This window comes from Mytilus galloprovincialis, chromosome 14, assembly GCF_965363235.1.
Source record: "Mytilus galloprovincialis chromosome 14, xbMytGall1.hap1.1, whole genome shotgun sequence".
Taxonomy (NCBI): Eukaryota; Metazoa; Mollusca; class Bivalvia; order Mytilida; family Mytilidae; genus Mytilus; species Mytilus galloprovincialis.
In genome coordinates this window covers 54,539,095-54,561,378 of record NC_134851.1, presented here as the reverse complement: position 1 = coordinate 54,561,378, position 22,284 = coordinate 54,539,095, and the positions used below count along the sequence as shown (strand labels likewise).

At 31.3% G+C, this 22,284-nt stretch overlaps 3 protein-coding genes across 5 annotated transcripts in view; 1 reads left to right on the top strand and 2 right to left on the bottom strand.

Moving 5' to 3' along the window:
• LOC143059516 (triple functional domain protein-like) overlaps positions 1 to 22,284 on the bottom strand; it is a 243,653-nt gene that overhangs the window by 111,787 nt on the left and 109,582 nt on the right. For all 3 annotated transcript variants that reach the window (XM_076233031.1, XM_076233027.1, XM_076233030.1), the window contains exons 31-37: positions 22,161 to 22,230; positions 21,377 to 21,466; positions 19,294 to 19,428; positions 9,039 to 9,299; positions 8,409 to 8,510; positions 6,138 to 6,316; positions 4,677 to 4,803 (exon numbers count right to left, since the gene is read on the bottom strand). In XM_076233031.1, the coding sequence (XP_076089146.1) occupies positions 4,677 to 4,803; positions 6,138 to 6,316; positions 8,409 to 8,510; positions 9,039 to 9,299; positions 19,294 to 19,428; positions 21,377 to 21,466; positions 22,161 to 22,230 (964 nt within the window). The remainder of the gene's footprint in view (positions 1 to 4,676; positions 4,804 to 6,137; positions 6,317 to 8,408; positions 8,511 to 9,038; positions 9,300 to 19,293; positions 19,429 to 21,376; positions 21,467 to 22,160; positions 22,231 to 22,284) is intronic.
• Positions 10,025 to 13,264, top strand: LOC143058384 (uncharacterized). Its single transcript, XM_076231883.1, has 2 exons — positions 10,025 to 10,430; positions 11,015 to 13,264. Exons 1-2 carry the CDS (start codon positions 10,173 to 10,175, stop codon positions 12,269 to 12,271), a joined length of 1,515 nt encoding a protein of 504 aa, XP_076087998.1. The 5' UTR covers positions 10,025 to 10,172; the 3' UTR covers positions 12,272 to 13,264.
• On the bottom strand, positions 13,379 to 16,634 carry LOC143058383 (uncharacterized). Its single transcript, XM_076231882.1, has 2 exons — positions 15,918 to 16,634; positions 13,379 to 14,749 (listed from the first exon to the last, which is right to left on the bottom strand). The coding sequence occupies exons 1-2, from the start codon at positions 16,466 to 16,468 to the stop codon at positions 13,579 to 13,581; spliced, it is 1,722 nt and encodes a 573-aa protein (XP_076087997.1). The 5' UTR covers positions 16,469 to 16,634; the 3' UTR covers positions 13,379 to 13,578.

Sequence of the window (22,284 nt, the reverse complement as noted above, 5' to 3'; positions counted from 1 at the left end):
ATAGCTATTGAAGATCCTGGTGAGTGTCAAATCTAATGCATGAAAAAGTGTGCAATTTTAATTCCCATCCAACTTTGGAACTGGCCTATGGCTTGGGTTCAGGATTTGATGTTAAGGTCTGTGGTTGTGGTACGTAGTGAACCTGAGTTGGAGGAGATTATTGGTATATAAAGGTGCTGGCAGCTTAAACGTGAAATAATCAGACATGTTTGAAACTTTCATATCTGTCATATATGAAAAAAAATTACATACTCACAACTAAAACCACTGAAAAATTTTATCAGGAAAAAAGCCTTTAAAAAAATTGTTTATTTATGATTGCATGGCAGGTTTAGTTAAATATCTAGAGTTGGTTTCACAAATAAACTGACAACTAGGCATGAACATTTCAGTATTCTTACCATCAATCTTAGTCATAAGGTTTTTTTGTGAACCGGACTCCAAATTTGGTAGAAAATGCCAGACTGAAGTATATTTCCCAGACATATTTAACACTCTTTGGTATCTCATGTTTCATAATGATTACTGTATATTTCTAAAGATAGAATCAAAAAAATAAATTTTTCAACAAAGTTATAATTTATCATATTCATATTCATACAGAAAAGTAATTTTTCTCTACAGATGAAATTAATTTTAATAATAGTACAGCAGGTAAAATCATAAATTTTCTTGCTGGGTATAAAAACCATAAAACACATCTGTCTTCTGCAAGAAAAAAGCTTGCCAAAACACTGATTTTAACATATGTAAATAAACGTTTCATTGATTCTAAGTGATGATGTATAGCCAGATTATTTGTGGCTTGGAATGAATGAGGTTAAGAAAAGTGGTTATAAACTGGTTCCATCTGAAGACAGAAAATCAGACAAATTAAAATGCAAAAGATGGGCACTTTCAATCTTTATTTTGCAGGAAACATTTTAAGGAAAATGAGGTAACTACGGGATAATTTCTAAACACTTGGTCACTGAATCAGTGTTTTAAAGCTTAATGCCATATGATACCTTTTTTTTTCTTTTGCTCGTTTTGCTTCTGCATTAAAGCTTGACTAAGTTTGAGAATGCTTATTGAAAAACCTCTAGAGATTTACTGCTTGAGTGTAACTGAACTAAACTGATGCCAGAATAGATACCTGTACGTAATATACCTTTTTGGTCATCAGACATATCTCTTTATTTTTACAAGGAGTAAATTATCTTTCAATAAAGATATTGCAGCTTTAAGCTTTTCTTAGATAAGATTGGAAAAACAAAAACATTAAATTACAAGTAAACAAATGTCAAACTTCTTTTTGATTCTTAATGAACCCAGTAGCAATCTTAAGTCAACTTTATAGAAATAAGAAGATGTGGTATGAGTGCATGAATGAGACAACTTTCCATCCATCCAAGTCAAACTTGAGAAAGCTCTCTTAAAGGCAAACAACCCTTCATTGAAAAATATAAGGGAATACATTTATGCATGTACTCACAAAAACACAACTAAACAGCAATCAAAGAACACTCAACGAATCTCAAATGAGTGATTTTCCCAAAGGAAGAATATCTTTTAAGTTACAACTAAATAGCAAAAATAAATGAACCATAAAAAGACAAACAAATTAAAACATTTACAACAGATGAAGAGAGAACATGCAAAGTGTACATAGTCTATCTTTAGAATCTAGTGCAAAGTTTATATATGATTTTTGTTCAAGCTGATTGAAAGCTCGTTACTTCAAAGTCATTCTACTGTCTAATAGCATTCCATTTAAATATGAATTAGATTCACATTTTGTTGGGGGAAAAAAAACAAAAATTCTTCAGTTAACAAAAATCGTTTAAGAATGATAAACATTTGAATAAGGTCAAGGTCAATTACTTACTTTGAAATAATTGTAATGCAGAATGCACCTAATTATAAATACCGTAAAATAACAGACTTGATTAGTTTTTTCTTTCAAACAGTATCACTTATTTCTCGATGATTACTCGTGATTATTGAAACTATTCCAATATAATTATTTTAATACAGCACTTAATGGGGCTAATACATTTAATCGTTTGATGTTGCATTTTGGCCATGTCTTTTTTTTGTTGTTTTTCTTTTTATTTATTGATTGATTTATTCTATGTGTATCTAACACCACTTTTGAGTAACCCTTTTGGGCTATTTTGTTGTGGCCAGTTTTTATTTATGGAGGAAGCTGTGGCATACCCAGAATGACAGGTTCCTCAGACTTGCCCTGACAGTCACATACCCAATGTAGGATTAAAAATGTTTAACCTTCAAGTGAAAACCTGTACAGTTTCAATAATAGAATGCATTAATGTGATTACTCACAGATAAAAGCAAGAAAACTTATGCCATTATTTCTACTGAAAACGTTTACTCTCTCTCTCTTAGAAATAATAATGCAAAGGTATCATTCTTAACATTATTTATCCAACTGTCAAATTTTCTATATAAAAAAATCATTATTGGTCTACATCCAAGCATCTCTCAGTTCAAAAGCCTGATTAAAGCATTTGATATTAATATCAGACTGATTACAAATATAAACCAGACATGAGCAAACTACATCTTTGTTTTCTAACACCTAATTTCTGTTTTGTTTATTGTAGATTTCAGGACTGTCTGTCTACAAGTGAAACTGATTTTTTTTAAGATAACTGCTGTCCTTAGAAACCTTGATTTCAAAAGGTGAATTATTGTAAGGTCTAGAACATGTAGAAAATTTAAATTAACAGCTTGCATAAAAAAATGCTAAAGCAAGAAAGTTTTATTCTTGGATACTTTAGGGATAGATTCAAAGTAAAAGCCATAGAGGATCTGTGAATCACAGGTGGAAATGAGAGAAAGAAAGAAGGAAAAACAAGAGGAAGTGCAGGCCATGAAGGACAATATTGAGTGTTCCCCTATCTTTGGTATTATTACTACTTTTGAATCAAATGGTTATCAAACAAAACAGCAGACACTGTGTTACAAGGCCAAATCAACATGAAAATCTTTTCATGCAAATAAGTATTTGAGAAATTGTAATGGAATATTAAATTCCAACTTTATGTAGTGTCATCAGAGCTTTTAAAATCATTGCCTTACTCCTCCTGTAATTCACAAAATGCTTAAAACATAGAGCACACCAAACTGCAATTTCTAGACATTGCTAAATGTTGATAGCCTTCCACCTGTGCATTGTAGACTGACATAGGTATTGGGTATTGTCAAATGTATTCATACATTTATTGCAAACAACTGACAAAATGATCCAAAGAGGACACAGGGGGACATCCAGTAGTAGTAATTAATTGATTAAACAAGCATCATCAAACTATTAATTACTGGTATGAATCCAAACTTCTCTCAACTTAACCTTGTACAGTGAAACCTGGCTAAATTGAACCTCTTCAGGATTTTGTTTGCTTTGGGCCAATGTTCCGCTTGGTCAGGTTCATAATGCATACAATGTGATATGGCTTTGCTTATTAACATGTTTGGTTTATACAGGTTTCTGGTTTATGCAGGTTTCAGTTTAGCCAGGGGTTGAAGTCATAACACTTAGTTCAATGCTTGGAGCACAAAAATCATGCTTGAAACATGAAATCAAACAGTTTTATGGTTGATTTTGGCGAATGAGTGTGAAAAACTCGAAAGTTTTATGACTTCAAGGCCAGGTTTCACTGTAATATGTCTTTTCTATAACAAACAGACTAGTAACAGAAGTTATACAGACAATATCAGTTCTGCAGCAGGTAAACAAACAGACGTATTGTCAGACCTTGGCTGTCTAAATAATACACCTTTGGCATGGAGCTGCCTGATTCTGTCATCGTTGCTATCTATATCAAATCTTGTTCATGCATTATATACATACTTTATAAAAGGCATCTGGTTACTTCAGAATTTAGATTCACTGTAGCAGATGCACCAATAATTATTGCATTATTTAAAATTAGACTGAGTGTTATTCAAAAATACTTTTTCAGGGAGACAGTAAGACATTGTTATATTTGTTAAGATCATGAAGATACCTCATGGCACAAGGTTACCTTGAATTCCAAGGTCATTGACACAAGAAACATGTTGGAAAGGTTCCCATTTTACACAATTAATAAACATTAATTTGATTGTTATAAAATTAATCAAAACTCATAACTCTTAAATTGAAGATCAAGTTCAAAAAGTTATTCAGGAAAAAAAATTTCAGTGCAATATTTTTTTAAATACTCATAGCCAAAGCAGATAACAGTATCACTATGCTAGTCCTCTATTTCAACCAAAGAAAAAAACTGTCTTGTCACACAACCTAAATCCATTACTTCTCCCATGGTATAGTTATGTCAAAATCTATATATGGATGGGAACACCCAACAATCCTTAAGGGAATTCTACAATTCTAAAAATAAAACTGGGTGTATCACTATGCTAGTCCTCTATTTCAACCAAAGACAAAACTGTCTTGTCACACAACCAAAAGTGTGAGCAACTAAAACTACCTCGACCAAAAACTTTAACCTGAAGCGGGACAGATGGACGGAATAACGAAAAGGAAGAATGAACGGACGGATGCAAAGACAAGAAAACATAATGCCCATAAATGGGGCATAAAAACCTGAAAACTATGGAAGTCATGTAAAAAGCATACTTTAAGACAATGGTTTCACAATAGTAATATGCTGTAAAATAACTCCTACCTTGGGACCACCACTACTACTGCTGTCTGAGGCTGAGGTTCCAGTGGTTGTTATGGATATAAGGGACGTCAGAGAACCCCTTCTCTCTATTGGTAGGTCATCCAGTGATGTATCACCATCGAGGTCCCTAGAATAAAATAGAATGAATAAAGTTCAGTAACTAAACAGGAACATAATATTCTCAAACTTTATCCACTCTTGATCTGGTTTTGAACTAACCAACATAATATTGTTTTGTTATAAATTTATAGTCGATTACTTTTCTCAATTTAATTAATTCATAATTTTCACGGTGGGGCCTTTTACAGCTGACAATTTTTCTTATTGTTGAAGATCGTAAAGTTTCCTTTAATTGCATACATCCACTCTTTCTTTGAAACATGGTGAATAATTGTTTCATTGGCAATTAAATCACATCTCCCTTATTTCATATAATATTATTTAGAACTAGCATTAAGGCATAAGATGGACAAAAGAGACAGGAGATTAAAATAGTTAGCTGACGAGAAGCTGTCAAAAACAGATAATATAGTTTCAAATTAGCTTTTCTTTATTTTTTTTTAACTCTTTACTCTTTTGATTTACATGTCTACCCAAAGCTAATGTCAAGTTTAAATGTTAATTCAGTTAGAGCTTTGAAAAGTATATGATCAGTTTCAATTTTAATTTCAGAGTGAAGGGACATAACTCAAAATTGCCAACACTTTTTTTCTTTACTTGTTTTAGCAATTTGCAACATTTCAAAAGAGCTAAAACCATCAATAACTGAATGGAGATCTGAGTGCAAATGTATTTATTTATGAAAAAGACATTAGTAGTGCATGTCATAGTTGGGTAAAGTAGGTGCAAAGACATTTTTCTTATTGATCAACTCATTTTTTCTAAAACTGACAACAATTTGTCATAATTTCAAGTTTTCCAAATTGATAGTTTTTTTTAACTTTGTGTAGAATGTGAATGCCCTCTAACAGAAAATGAATTTAACAGGTACTATTCCAATAAAACGTTATTTCTCCTAAGCTTTGACACTAATTTTCACATGATCTGGTTAGGTAACAAATTAGGTAATCTAATGAAATTAAACTGTTGATAGATTTTAATCTAATAAAGGTTGTATGTAAGCATAGATTTTAATTAAATCAAGATTGTTATTAGCTAATAAAATTAATGTGTAGAAGCACCAAAAACTGTTTTTTAAGGTTTGGTCTGACGTGGCCAGGGAGATTGAACCCACAAAGTACATCACCACAAAACAACTGAAATAACTAAGACCAATTAGACGAATAAGAATTCCTTTATGGAAAAAAAGCATGTTCTGAAACACCATTGGTCATTCAATCTTAAATCTAAAATTTTCATCTTTTGGGCTAAAGGAGACTAGAGACTACCTAGGACTGTGTAATGATGTTTAAGACAGATATATCATTAAAAAGCCATGCTGTATAATAATTACAATCTTACCTTCTAACATCTCCTAGTAATGACATTTTGGTGGAAGTATGGAAAGCCTTTGATGCTTGTGTAGGTTTGAACAATGTTGGTGGTTTGTCTCGTAATGCCTCGTGCATGTACGTCATACGTTCCTGCATCAACTCTCGCAGCTTCTTCACCCAGTTTTGCTTGGTGTCTAAATTGTTTGACTAAAAAAGAAATTAGCTAAAATGTTCTCTTTGAACAATGTGGAAGTGAAATAAATTGGGTGCTAGCCATACTATAAAAGTAATTCTAATATGATGTGCTTCTTTAGCTTTGTAAACAACACTGTGATAAAATTCTTGATAAAATACACTTAGTGCAGACTCAGAGATATACATAATAATGGCTGTTACAATATACTTCCCACGTAAATCTACATGTATCGGAACCTATTTGCAGACCCTTTGCCGATATTATTGTTTTAAAAAGTGCAATTAAAAAAGACAAAATAACTTTTATTCTTATTCGTATGCATTATAAAAAGAAGTAATGCACAAGAGCTCGGAGAAACCAACAAAATAAAAATTAAATAAAATTCCACTAAAGTCTATTAATCTTTTTGACGCATTTAAGTAATTTCAAAACATGACGTCATACAAATGAAACCGCTAAAGTTGAAAGTTTTCTGTTCATGAACCATCGGAATTCGTATGATATTGTATTAAAACTGATTTTTTGAGGTAGGTTTTGTTTTATTTTCTATTCTATTGCATTATTCGCATATTTACTCATTTCAGCAAGTCAACATGGCGGCTCCTTTGTTACAAAATGTCAACTTTGGATTTGACTGAAGCTTACGAGAAAAACATGTAAATTAAAAATGACAAATGTTGGGTTTGAGAATTTAAAGAATTAAAAAGTTTTTTTTTCTAGCAGTTTTTCTCGAAATAACCTATGCAAGCTAAATATTTATAAAGATATTTGAGCTTTATCTAACAGGGAGTAAAACAGAACAGCCACACACACAGCATACCCACCCTCGCTTCAGTTTTTTAATGACCGCTCAGGATAAAATTTGAATATCACGGCCCAGGCCATGTGTAAATTTCCAACAATCTATGGCTTCCATGAATTATTTCTTAAATAGGATTTGAAATACTTAGGTCACAGATGTTAAGGAAGTTTTGTCAAATGTTCGGACCCCTTGGATTTTTTTCAATGATACAGGGTAAACTATTTTGCCCCATAACATCCATTTCTCTTCTCATGCAAGATTTCAATAGCTCAAAAAGATCATTTACCAAAATTTAAACAGATTCTACATTTAGTTTCTTTGATTTGAGACCCTTATAATACCAATGCAAATTTAAGGTAAAAGTCAGAATTAGTCTACCTTAAAAAAGTTTAATCTCTACAACAGGAGCTCCTTGACCAACCAATGTTTCTAGCTTGTTCCTTAACTCTTCTGACTTATTGAAACAATTCTAAATTCTACATTTTTTTTAATTTCACCTATAAGTACATCTTCAAAGCTGCTCAATGTCATTGTTAAATACATTAACTTTGTTTCTCCCTGACATTTTGTCATTGTCAGGGTGATTAATATTATAATTCCTATCAATGCATCTTCTTTTAACAAAACCATCTCAATAAGACATTCATTACTATTTTTATTATTACTGGCTTATTTATAATGGTCCTGTGAAGCCATGCAAATTCAAATTTGGAAAGCATTATTTGAATAGAAATGTAATTGAAATTAAATTCATCTAAAATATGGAGTCATAATTGTATCCTCAAGATTATCTTCTATGAACATTCTGTAGAAATACATTTTTTTACAAGCAAACACTAACAAGAATGTGTCCAAAGTACACGGATGCCCCACTCGCACTATCCTTTTCCATGTTCCATGGACTGTGAAATTGGGTAATAATCTAATTTGTCATTAAAATTAGAAAGATTACACTATAGAGAACATATGTACTAAGTTTCAAGTTGATTGGACTTCAATTTCATCAAAAACTACCTTGACCAAAACGTTAACCTGAAACTCCAAGTTTCATTTTCTATGTTCAGTGGACCGTGAAATTTGGGTCAAAAGTCTAATTTGGCTTTTAAATTAGAAAGATCATATCATAAGCAACAAGTGTATTATGTTTTAAGTTGATTGGACTTCAGCTTCATCAAAAACTTTAACCTGAATGGACGCACAGACGGACGAACGAACGGAGCCACAGACCAGAAAACATAATGCCCCTCTACTATCGTAGGTGGGGCATAAAATTATATTTGTCAAGAAGTCTTTGATTTTACCTTCAATATAATACGATAATCTGAGATCGGGGCTCTGCCCGTCCACAAGGCAAACTTTGTCTCATCTCCTTCAATATGTTCAGTGATGTTCAAATCTGGAATCTGTTGGGAGAAAAATCATTTGAATAAGACATCGATTTTGTGAAGCATATTTTACATTACATCTTACTTTTTGGTATAAGATATCAAATTAAAAACCTTATTTATGAGTGAAATTTCAGACTAGTTTAAAAATTTGATATCAATAGCCAATTAAGTCTCTAGTCCACATTAAAAGTGTTGACTTGTGAGAGTCTTTTTATAGTATTGGAAATTGATTCATACTTTTTTGGGGGGCAAAAAAATTTAAATTTATAAGATATATATACATTTATGCGTCCTTGGCTAAGACGTATATAACACTTATACTTGTTTTTTTGTTGTTTTTTTAAAACTTTTAGGTTTGAATTTCACTAAACTTCTAACAAATCACTGTTATAACCTTCATATAAATTAACCAATTTTATTTGTTTCATTGAAGAAGACTGATTAATTAAATGAATGATCTTTCTAACTTCTGGTGGCAAATATTTCATGCATTTTTAGGGCAATATTGAAGAAAACAAAATCAATTCAACAGTAAAATCTTACCATTAACTTGAATTTAAACATATATTTAGCTTTGCCATTACTGTCTTTCACTTCTTTTGCAAATATTAGACACATGTCAAACAAGAACAGATGGCGCTCTCTTCCTTTCCTGATCAGCTGTTTAGGATCCCAGACAAGGAACTGATCTTGTAGGAACACTTCACCTAGGGCCTCAAGGTTATCCTCTAGCCCCTCTAACATACTGAGATGCATGGCATCATTGGCTTTCTTTGGTACACACATCATCACTTCTAACCCATCCTGAAATAAAAGAATGAAACTAGGAACTGAAAAAAATGTATTTCTACCCAATTCAAAAATAAGAAACACTATATTAAACACTACAACATTCTGTATGTGTCTGTCCTAAGTCAGAAGCCTGTATTATATTTTACTTCCCACTAATAAATTGAAGCAGCCTTTATCCTTTAGTCCTTACTTGCAATTTGATTGAGCATTCATGGTATTGACTTGTTTTTACTTAGTAATGTATTCTATATACAATATATATTTCATACAGGAAAGATTGAAAGGTCCTGTTATGAATGGATCCATGCATGAAAGTATTCTTGCAAACGATGCTAATTATAATTATTTTGGGACAGGTAAACTAAAATAGCATGTGTATAGTAAAGTAGCATATTTACCTGACGATATCAGGATATTGGTATTTAGTCAAATCTTAACCAGAATTTGTGACACAATTAGAATTCTAACATCTATAAAACGTAAACAACATGTCGAAATATTTAGGCTTAAAATAAATATATTTTTGGATAAGGTAATGCAAGGACACGAGGTGTATAGTGTCTTATACGATTACAGGTTTGTAATGTTTAACAACCATATTATATCAGTGTGTAAACACGTTAATTATGAGCTTTGAAAGTCAAGAAGTTAAAGGATTTTTCTGAGTAAGTGTTAAAAAATTTCAAAAAAATATTCTTTACTGTGGTTAGCATTTATTAGTCGTCAGTATCTATAGCCCTTTCCGATAACTAGGTTATCTTCCCTGAAATTTGGAACTCTCCTGTGAAAGGAGATAGTGGTAAAAGTCCTTCCGGTAGGTAACCGGCAAACTGAAACGTAACTGGTTGCACGGTGGATAAAGTCAGTTTATAGCGAGATATAGTCATGGGAAAACTATACTGTTGTGCAACAAATTGCCATAACTATAGTGGCAAAAGCGTAAATGACAATACTGTGACTTTACATAGGTTTCCTGTAAATAGAAGACACAAATCTATATGGCAATGCCGTGTCAGTCGCAAACAATGGAAGCCAACAAGTTGTTCAAGGCTTTGTTCAGAGCATTTCATAACGAAGAGAGGTCCAACAAAAGATCACCCATTGCCTTCAATATTTGATCACAAGATATTTAAGACCACAAACGTAAGTATTTGCTGTGATTTCTAAACAATGTAAAAAGTTCTAATTGTCTATTTAAAATATTTTGATTTAAAAAGATGTCGGACGTTCACCATACACATGTCTATAAATCATTTGTTTTAGTGTTTTTAAGAAATTAATTAAAAAGTTTTCGTTACAATACTGGTGTAATTTATTATAATTTCGTGTATATATGATTTCTATGGCAATATCAGATGCTTAAAGCCATAAAGGTGTCTATGTACAAAAATTAAAAAGTGTTATTTCATTTACATGACTTCAATCATCGTTTGCCCTGGGAATTTTATCTCCATCTTTTATTAGCCGGTATAGCATACACTGACCCAATTGAAAGAATAAGAAAAGCACATGTATCATATGGTTCTCTTTTTTAGTGCCTACATGTACACCCAGTACAATAATTAATATTGACACTTATGCATCCTGAAGCATATTTTTGTATATATGTATTCCATGACTTTATATATATATATATATATGTGTGTGTATTTAATCCTTAAAAGTTATGTAAATTAGCAGAATTTTGCTTCCCATACATGTATTTGATTTTGCCCTCCTTTTTTCAGTTTGATTCATCTTTTAAAGAATTTGAGGAAAACAATGATTGTACTAGTACTGAAGATGAAACAGATCGTGATATCATTTGTGATGGAAATGAAGAGGCAAATAATGGCATAGCTGATGATCCAAGTAAACATTTTTTCACTGTTGACAGTCCTTCTACTATTAATACTTCTGTTAGATTGAACGATTACTGTGGTTATATTGATCCATCACATATCAGCTCTAAATTTAATCAGGAAACACAATGCGGAAAAACATGTACTGGAACGTTAAATGACTTTAGTTCACAGACTGATACTTTAACAACAGAAAAAGAAAACCAACCTTATACTGTATACCCTATCACAGATGCTGAAGTAAATGCCACACTACCATTTTTAACTATTGACGATATCAGTAGTGAGGAAGTTACATTTTATACAGGTTTACCTAATAAGCCGACATTTTATTTATTGTATGAACATATTATGTCAAATATAAAAATTGTTGAGCCAGAGACTGGAGGCAGACCTCAAAAACTTAGAGGTGTGGATGAATTATTTATGGTTCTAATGCGGTTGCGTCTGGGTTTACTTACTCAGGACTTGGCACGTCGTTTTAATATTTCTGTTTCTACTTGTAGTAAAATATTTAACAAATGGATTGATTTAATGTATGAACATTTACATTTTCTTGTTGCCTGGCCTGATAGAGAAACTGTCAAATGTAATATGCCTGACAGTTTTAAAAGGAGGTATCCAAATTGTCGTGTAATTATAGATTGTACTGAAATATTCACAGAAACGCCACAGTCATTATCTAATAAAGGAAGAATGTACTCTGACTACAAGTCACATATGACATGGAAAGTTTTAATAGGAATAAGCCCGAATGGTGTGATTACTCATGTGTCTGACCTTTGGTCAGGTAGTATATCAGATAAACAAATAACAAAATCCAGTGGTCTTATTAACAAGTGTGATCCAGGTGATGCAATAATGGGGGATAAAGGATTTCTTATATCTGATATGTGTACTCCGAAAGGAATTTATCTCATAGTACCACCAACCAAAAAAAATGGTAAATTGACAAAACATGAAGTTGAAAAAACGAGGAGGATAGCTAATCTTAGAATACATGTTGAGCGTGCCATGGAAAGAATTAAAAACTTCCGTATAATACAAGGAGTAATGCCAATTTCCATGTCAGAAAAAGTTTCAAAGATTGTATTTATTGTTTGTGCTCTTTGCAATTTGCTACCACCTCTTATTCAACAATAAGTTATAATTGTTTTACTTGTAAATACTTGTCACATGACTGTTTTCACTTTGTCCTTCTGTCAGTAAACAATTTTCAAATACACAAAAACTCCAAAAATAAGTACATATATACAAATGTTTATTTATGACCCCAAATGAAACTTTGGATGTTCTACCTTCTATTTTGATATGCATATTAATTTGTGAAAAGGGAGCTACTTTCAGTAAATAAAAGGCCTATTTTTTGCATGTTTTGGTTAAAAATTAAAATGTTGATGAATATTTCTTTGTAAATACACAACCAACTTCAAAATATGGATGAAATTCTCTTAAATTGTACATGTATCTATTGATTTTGCATTTATATATACATGTATAAAGTACATTTAATTTATCTAGTTCTATGATTTTAAGAAATGTTTACTTGTAGATACTGTTTACATATATGTATTATTAGCATGATATACAAGGAATAAATTAATATCAACATGATACAAATAAACATTTTTCAGCATTGATTGATCATTCATAGTATGTTGATTTTATAATACTAGGAGATGTGTTGTGATTGCAAATGAGAAAAGTATTCACCAGAAAACCAATGACATGTAGTTTGCCTTGAGAACTTCAATAATGAGCAAAACCCATATACCATCATATCCAGAACATATTTAGCCAAACCATGCATTTACCTGTATAAATAAAATGATTTGTGGTTTATACATCTCTGACACAGAACAGCAATCATGACATCCTGATATCTAATATCAGTCACTGTACTTCACAAAATTGTATAGCTTTTTTAATATTTGAACATGTTGAAGCACACCATGGTGAAAATCTTGTTTTAATGTAGGATAATTTGAACCTTTAATTGCAAATTATATTGTAGGGTTCAGATTTTTGGTGTTCATTCCAGAATAAATTTCTGACATGACAGTCTTTCAGGTTTACCCATTCTCAAGACTTTTTCATTTTTATTTGATCAAGTGACGTCCATGATTTTCCCTCTACAAATTGAAAAAAAGTTGTATACCACAATAAATTAAAAATGAATGAATCCACAGTAATTTATATGACTTTTCTTGTGTGCATTTCAGAAATACTATAAGAGAAAGATAACTAAAATAAATTTTAACATGTTTAATGCGTGTACTCACAACTGCCATGATTATTTTTGGCTAGAATATATAAATATAATCAGGCACATGTATGTAGGTTGTACATGTCTCTTATTCTGGTGTTTAAGTAACATTATGAAATTTTAAAACAATAAATTATCTTTTGTTCGAAAACATTGTTGCACATTTAAGGAATTAGTCGGAGAGTTAATTGTACAATTTCAGCCTTCGTTTTACACGGCTTGTAAATAGTTCTGGTACAATGGCACTACAGAAAAATGCATTTAACTTAGGTAACATGATGTTTTCCCAAAGTTCTTTGTCATAGCATATTCTTTCAAACTCCATTCCTTTATTGGTCCAAACAACAAAGTGACACCATGCACGTTTAGTTATAGCTAATTGTCCCTGAACTTGATAATAATAAGAATGACTACGTTTAAGTCTTAAACGCCCAAAATTATCCAGTTCACAACAAAAATTGCTCTGCCTTGCCGCTTCCAACGGATGCATGTCTCTTAGGGCATAAGGACATTTAACCTCAATCACACCATGATATGGATTACAATGTGGACAATAGACTAATCCATCAGGAGTAGCACCCAAATGTGGCAAATTCTCATTTATAATGACACCATTTTTTGTAGCTGTGAGTGGTGGATGACTCTCCCTTACACGAATGAGGTAGCTATCAATAGCTATTTGCTCATGATCTTTGCCCCAGCTGATTGCTGCATTTGTGAAACTTGGTGTGTAATCTAAAAGATACTTTATGAGGTTGTCAGGTTCAGTGTCAACCTTTCTCCTGACAATATTGCCAAACTTTGAAGCCGTTAGACGCCCTCTGCGTACCTGTTTCCATAAAGGGTTTTTGTGTTGCTCTCTTGTAGCTACTTCAATTTTACTACAATCATCCTTTGTTATTTTCAAACTATCAAAATAGGATAAAAAATGTTGAACACACTCAATACTAGTAATATCAACTGTATCCATGTATGAAAAGTTAATGTTATGAAGTTTTGGCAATGTTGATATACTTGTATTATTCTCACATGAATCTGATATTTGTGGAAAGTTCATTAACCAGCCAGCATCAGGGTTTACATTCATAAGTCTTTCCTTAAAGCTCAGAATTGCTGGAGTTGACAGATCTTTCGAGAACGATGCATTTACACTGTAAAGGGAAACTTTTCTATCTGGAGACTTAAATTTATTGAATACCATTTCTTGAGATTTTTTTGGAGACAGGTTTCTGTTGCGTGGCTTTATCCATTCACAAGCCTTTGAGGTTGGTGCAATCTTGCCAGAATATTTTTGTTGTGTTATGTCTGCTATGCCATATAGAAGAGCTGCTATGTGACTACAGGATTCTCCAGCCCTGCAAAAAAACTTCTATATCAATACTTGTAGTCAAATAACTATAAAAACAAAACAATTGTTGAAACACTTCAAAATAAAACTTTAGTAACAATATAAACATTAATTTATTGGAACTAGATTAGAAATAGATAGGAAATGTACATTAAGATAATAAAAATAAACTTGCTTCTACATTATAAAAATGGTTGTTATATTATTTCCATGCTCTAATTAATGATTAGTAAGTACATGTAATCATTTCATGTTGCTTTAAATATTTAACTTTGAAATGATTTAATTCAATTTACAACATGACACCTACAAGTTAATCTTAATTGGTCCAGTATATTTATTTATTACAGGAAAACATGCAATTTTACAGGTACAAAATGTAGTCTGCCTGCACAGCTTGGTCTCATTACCAGCTGATAACAGGAAATAACATATACAGTGACAATGAAATTGAATATGATTATTTGATATAAATGAGATTAAAAAAAAATAGTCATTTATTATGTGCATATTTTTTTTTAATGAATATGTGTAAATATGCAATAGTAACTGTACTAACAATATAAAAAAATGTATGTAAACATAACTCAAATGGTTGAATAATGAAGAAAAAAATCCAAATAACTTAATTTTGGAATAATCATACTATTATTAAAAGTCATAAGGGAGCTACCATTTGATTTTTATGGGGGGGGGCTAGGATGAAAAATTTTGTCCTGCATTTTTTTTTAGTTGTAATCTCAGTCCTGCCTTTTTATTTTTTACTCTATTCTGTCCTGCCTTTTTTTTTATTAGTTTATCCTGACTTTTTTTTACCTAAATTGTCATCCTGCCTTTTTTTTTTGCAAAGTGTCTCATCCTGCCTTTTTTTTTTACTCAAAACTCCTGTCCTGCCTATATTTTTCAAATTTCATCCTAGCCCCCCCATAAAAATCAAATGGTAGCTCCCTAAAATGAAATAATAGAGGAGATTAAAATCATTAATATTGAAAATATTTTTTACGGGTTCATTTTTACATTACAAGATCAACAAAATCAACTTTATTTTATTTCTAGCAGTAGAATCATTTTAAATAAAAATGGAATGCAGATGATGCATGAACAAATTAATGTTTGCTTTATATTGAGGATTGTTCATACATTTTGCAAAAAAAAAACATTCTAAAGAGACTTACCCTGCTACACAGTTGCACTCAGCATTATGAACTCTCCCAGTAACCTTCGACAAATACACCCAAGTCTGGTATGCTGGCTTCTTTTTCTTATCCTTTGTTGGTATAGATGGGAGACAGTGGCACTTGATGATACAGTGGGAGCACTTTTCAGATATTTGGTGGCAATTAATGTTAGAAATGTGTCCTTCTTGGTAAAAAACCTTTGCCTTCAGTTGACGTCTAGCTCCCATTTCACTGGCATCGTAAGATCTATGTCTACTTAAAACTAAAAAGTTATATAGTTCTTTGTGTGTAAAGTCCGGAAATTGGTCACAATTAGTTGACCAACCCTCTTTTAATTCTGTTGGACTGGGTAAATGTTCACCTAATGGCGTGAGAAGAGGCGACTTTATATCATCTCGGGGTGCATTATTGTTTATGTCTAGGCCCAGATCTTTAGCCCCTTTTGCCCGCTCTATTAATTCAGGCTTATTTCCGAAAGTTGGTTGGTTACACTTCTTCAGAAAATCCTGTAACTCTTTCTTTTTCCAAGTATTGAAGTCACTTGCCATTGCTATCTATAAAAACTGTCCTGGTTCACGTAGATGTCGATATATAGTAAACTAGTAATTGATGAAGTGGGCGTTGTTATGGACGCTGGTAAGTGTACCTACCGGAAGCAGTAAATCTCCGATAGCGGAGAATGCCTAAAGGGAAATAACCTAGTTATCGGAAAGGGCTATAGATCAACAACTTGTGGTTATATTGATAATTTAGAATCTTCCTTGAAGGTGGCGGACAAATTCGCAGCTAAATAATTCGATTGATGTGTCATTTGTATACAAGAGTTATATTCCTTTCAACTATGAGTCTATGATTAATTTCATAAAGTCAATATGTTGATTGTCTACCTTGAACAGGGTTATAATTTTATCTTATACATGTAGTCTTTTTTAATGAATTTAAAATCGTTACAAAATCTGAAATGTACTAGATACCCACATTTTTCATTAGTTTATCAACGACATTTATATATTATAGAATTTCTTTTATTTGTTTTGAAATGTTTAAAATTAATATATACCAAAATAAAGAATTATTTTGTTATCTTATAAATATGCTTTTTGTTATCTGAAAGCATACAACCCGTGTTTATATGTTATAGGAAAAAAAAAAGAAAAAAAATTAAGCAAGGTCAAACCGACCTTCATCATCACTAACTTTCTTTGAGCAAAGAGACAAACTACTCTAAATCACAGATCTCAGGCACTCTTTTCAGAATAAAAATTTCCTTTATTTATGAATTGAATGCTTCTTTTGTAACTTCATTGGGGTGTAAAAGCATTGACCAAAGTACATTTTGTATAAAGCGTGGAAACGCTTCATTCTAAAAATGTGTGCACGGTCAACGCTTTTACAACCCTATGAAGTTACAAAATTAAGCATTCGATACTTATAATTACATTTTTTAGCTATGATCATGAAAACACAAATTTTAAATTATATCTATTTAATTCACCTGTGCACTTTATTGTGGGACCATGTGTTATCATGAATGGTAAGTTTTATTCAGTAATGCAATTGCTTAAGGAATAACACGTGATGTGCAGTTAGCCAATCAGAATAAAGTACATTGTATTATAATGAAATATACATCTAATGTAATTATTATACCTTAATATACCATTAAGGTAAATAGGGGGAAATATTCTGAAACAAGTGACTATGTCCAAGTATTCATGAAATTGCTCTCTATTAAAAGCCATATCCTGAAAATTATTAAAAAATCACTTTTTTCCTACTTTTAACTTGAGGTACAATATGCCGTGAAAAACATTAATTGTGCTGTCAAGAATACACTGTTTCAAGTTGTGGTATGCATAAAAAAATGGCCAACAGCATTCGTCCTTCTACTCGTAAAGGCATTTGTTTCTAAGATCGATATGGTGTATACCATAATGCCAGAACTCAAATGAAGCAGAAATCTGATGTAACTTATTTGCTTTACTCGTTCCCTTAAGGCAAATACATGAAAGAAGTGTAATAATGCCTAACACAAACACACATACGCACAAACACAAAACAGTACACCATAGCCACCACTTTATTCAAGAAGCTTCTAACTGATGTTGAATGCTAGAGTGTAAAATTGTAATTTAGACCTACCCAAAACAATTAGAACTTTTCTGAAAAAGACTATAAATGAAAACAGAACTATATCATCTTCCCATAATGTTTGAATGTTAGGAAAATTGACCAGAGTTATCTTACTTTAATCACAGAGAGGGGAAAGCAAACAATTTTTAATTTAAGCCTAATAAACATTTAAACAATTTTCCACTAACAAATAAAGTTACCTTATTGAAATATAAGGACTTTGTTAGCTAAATCTATTAATTTTATTAAATATTATGAATTTTTCTGACAATAGAGAAACATTGCTCAGTAAAGTATAATCATTTCTGTTCTCACATTACTACATCTATAAAACAGGATTTTTCTCAATATCGCAAAAAATTTAAAGCATATTTTTAATAGTACAAAATGACAAAATCGCAATAATAAATACACACAATAATTTCTGAATTTAAGGGGGCTCGTGGGTCTAAATCATTTTTTTTATTTAATATAGGATTTCGCTATATTTTTCTATAAATGAACTTTATCTTATACTTAATACAAAAATGAAATAAAAAAATGGGGTCAATGTTCATTTGCGCTCACAATCTGCTTTCGAAAGAAGCAAACATTTTTGTTAATGTTCTTTTTTTCTGTTGAACTAATAGGAGAAATAGCGGTAATATCGAAATAAAAAAAGAACTAAATTACAGAAATTGCTTGAATTTTACAATTATTTAGTTTATGTACAGCTTATTCAAAAACAACAATAAAAAATATAGGGCGCTGATGAGTTAAAAAAGATATTTCATTTTTAATCTCACCAAAGGGAGATAATTTGGAGCTTTTTTAGTGATATCTACATCTTAAAAGTCCATGGGGTCAACACGAATTGATTTTTTGGAATGATTTTTGTACCATATGATAAAGTAACAACTACTAAAGGTAATAAATAAAATTTGAAATGAAAATAAATGTTTATTTTTTTTTCTGAAAATCTTATACCCGTGAGTCTCCTTAAGGTTTTCATTAATTATTAATGATTTTCTCTAGTCTTTAATTTTTTACTTCATTTACCTTAGCACTACTGCTTTTAATATGTAACAAACTTTTGAGGAGTTCTTTTAAACAAATCAAAATTAAAATGACTTGTAGACTGCAAATTAGATGACACATGAATTCTTTTTGCTGTAACAAGTTTTATGCAAAATATTCTTATTCATTCAGCACATGAATATTACCGAGTTATAAAGCCATACTATAAATAGTAATATATTACCTTAATTTCCCCCATATGTCCCTCACAACACGCCAATAAATCTTTCAGCAGTAATTGGTACTTGGTTATACGTTGGACTGGTTTTATAAGATATGAAGCCAGGGGTTCAGCAAGACTAGCTTTCTGTTGTAGCTCCTGAAAAGACAGAATAAAAATTAGCATGTTGTTGGTGACAAAAGGACTCACACAACATTTAAGGATGTCTGCTGGTCATGTTTTTGAATTCTTGTCATATTTTCGATTTTCTCAGGTTTTATCCATCCAAATGTATTAATTTTTTTTTTACACGACACCCCACTTTTGTCTTCATAAATCTGTTCAATAGATCATTTCAGATTTAGTGATCCGGCGGCATGAAATCCTTGTTATTTTTTCTTGGTTTAAAGGGTAAAAAACAATTCCAATGTTAACAAATAGTAAAGTCTGAAGAAAACCCTTTTCCCGCCATTTTCTAAATCTCTCGTATTTTGAAAACTACACACGAGACTAATGATTTTATTACTTTATTTTGTTTAAATATCAAAGTTGTTTTCATTTTAAGCAACCACATGAAATCCTTGTTATTTTAAATTAGAGCAGCAGACATCCTTAAGGGATGACATCAAAAGATCTATGTAGGATATAAAACTCAAATCAAATAGTTTGGCGGTGGGGGTCAACATTGCTGCAAGTTTTGTTAATCCAAAATCGATTTTACCAATATCCATATAGGTAAATCAATTTTTCCCAAATTAAGTTAAGAGGGGGGTGGGGGTTCAGTGAAAAAACTATGTGAATTAAGTTTTTAATCCTACATTGAACTTTTGATGTCGTCCCTAATCAACAGGTCTTAAGAATGCTATTAATTGTATATATTTTCTTGATAAATATTTTGAACAAAAGATTTTGTAAATATATTTAGACGAGTTGTATATACATTATGTACACAGCCATGTATCACCATCATTGATGGCGATCCGATGGATACATCTGTTGTAGAGTTGTCACTGACTCAGACGTACTTATAAATATAATTATTTTCTGTGACTGTATATTACATTCATTTGTAGGATCCTTTACTATAGATAATTTAGCTGATCTGTAACAATAACATCTTCATGCCTTATATATCATGTACTGTAGTACGCCGCTAGATTAAAACTGACGTGGAAAGGTAACACACGGTCAGTGAAAGCTCTTTTTTTGAGAGCCCAGGTGGTCGTGTGGTCTAGCGGGACGGCTGCAGTGCAGGCGATTTGGTGTCACGATATCACAGTAGCATGGGTTCGAATCCCGGCGAGGGAAGAACCAAAAATTTGCAAAAGCAAATTTACAGATCTAACATTGTTGGGTTGATGTTTAAACGAGTTGTATATATATATATACTTTGAATTCTTTAGATATCAATTTTCGTGGATTTCGTGAGTACAGTAAACCAAGAATTTAAATGTTCAAAGAATGACACATTTTCTCTAGGCTTTATTTGCAGAGATTGGCAATACCAAGAAATGATAAATTAAAAAATAAAAAAAATACCACGAAATGAAATACAGTAGACTTTATCAAATTTATTAAGAAATGGTTTAATTTCCTGCATATTCTTATCCTATTTGCCAATTTATTCTTATATCTTATAATTGATTACACAATAAATAAGTAGTAAACATATGGGGAAGGTTTTGGCATAATATTACAATAGCTGATATATTCATTTAGGGGATATTTGTTTAGGTAGGGTCTACTGTATCTATTAAAATGACAATTTTCCTGAATCCAAAAAACTTGATGGAAATAAATGAATCCACAGTATACAATTATATTGACTTCAAGGATCTTTAAGTGGTAAGTTCACATGGCAAGTTCTGAATTTCCAGTATCTCTTTTCCCCTTTCTTTCTATATGTCCTAAACCTAAAAAATATTTCAAAAAGATCGAAAAAGATGCATGCTTTTTATTTATATTTCATAAATTATCAATTTCAATTTGAAAAGTGGTTAAAGAAAAAGTTGTGTATGCTTTTAGATATTTCAGAACTCAAGGTTTGGAAGTTAAATTTCCAGAATTTGAATTTTAAATTTTTAATCTATTACTGATTTCAAAATACCTCAAAGTATCCCCCAGCATGCTCCACTAACGTCTGGTTTGAATCTGGTTTGTTTCTGCAATACGTTACATAGATGGAAAATTTGCTGGCCTGAAATAAACAAACAATACATTACTGGTAATGCATCTATAAGATAGATAAATCAAGAAATATACATTACAGCTATTCCAGAAAACAGAAGTTTTGTAAAATGTACTTAAAGTTTACTATGTTTGAACTTCACAAAGCAAATTTTCAAAATATTGAATACCTTTAAGTGATTATGAATTCAACATACTCCAAAAACCGACCATGCAAGTCAAGGTCATTAAACACTTCTACCATCATTCAAAACTTGTAAAGTTTAGAAAGAAGTCCTCAAAACCTACTTTGCAGACTTCCAAGATTCAATCATTTACTTGTGTTAAATTTTTTTTTGTTTTCATTTTTATTTTAAATTCTAGCAAGAGTTATCCCACCTTTACTACAACTTGAAATATATCATGACTTCTATCAATTTTCTGTACAACACTAGTTAAAATTATTGTGTATAAAAAAAACTGATCAAAAATAAAATGTACAAATAAATTTTTATATCGTGCAATGAGTCTGTAAAGTCAATGATAAAATTAAGTCGTTTTAAAGTATTTTTTCATGAAATCACAAAAGACTAATTATTTTCTGTAGATAATAGTATTATATGTGCGTTAAAATTAAGTTGTTCTAAAGTACTTTTTCATGAAATCACAAGAGACTTATTATTTTCTGTAGATAATAGTTGCGTTCATTATTCTAATAAACTTACCCATGTGACAAAACAATGGCCAACATCTTCTGGTATAGTTTCATATTTCTCTAACTCTTTCAAAAATATTCTACAAATAGAAACATGAAATGAAAAACACACAGAGAAATGAAGGTGGATGGAA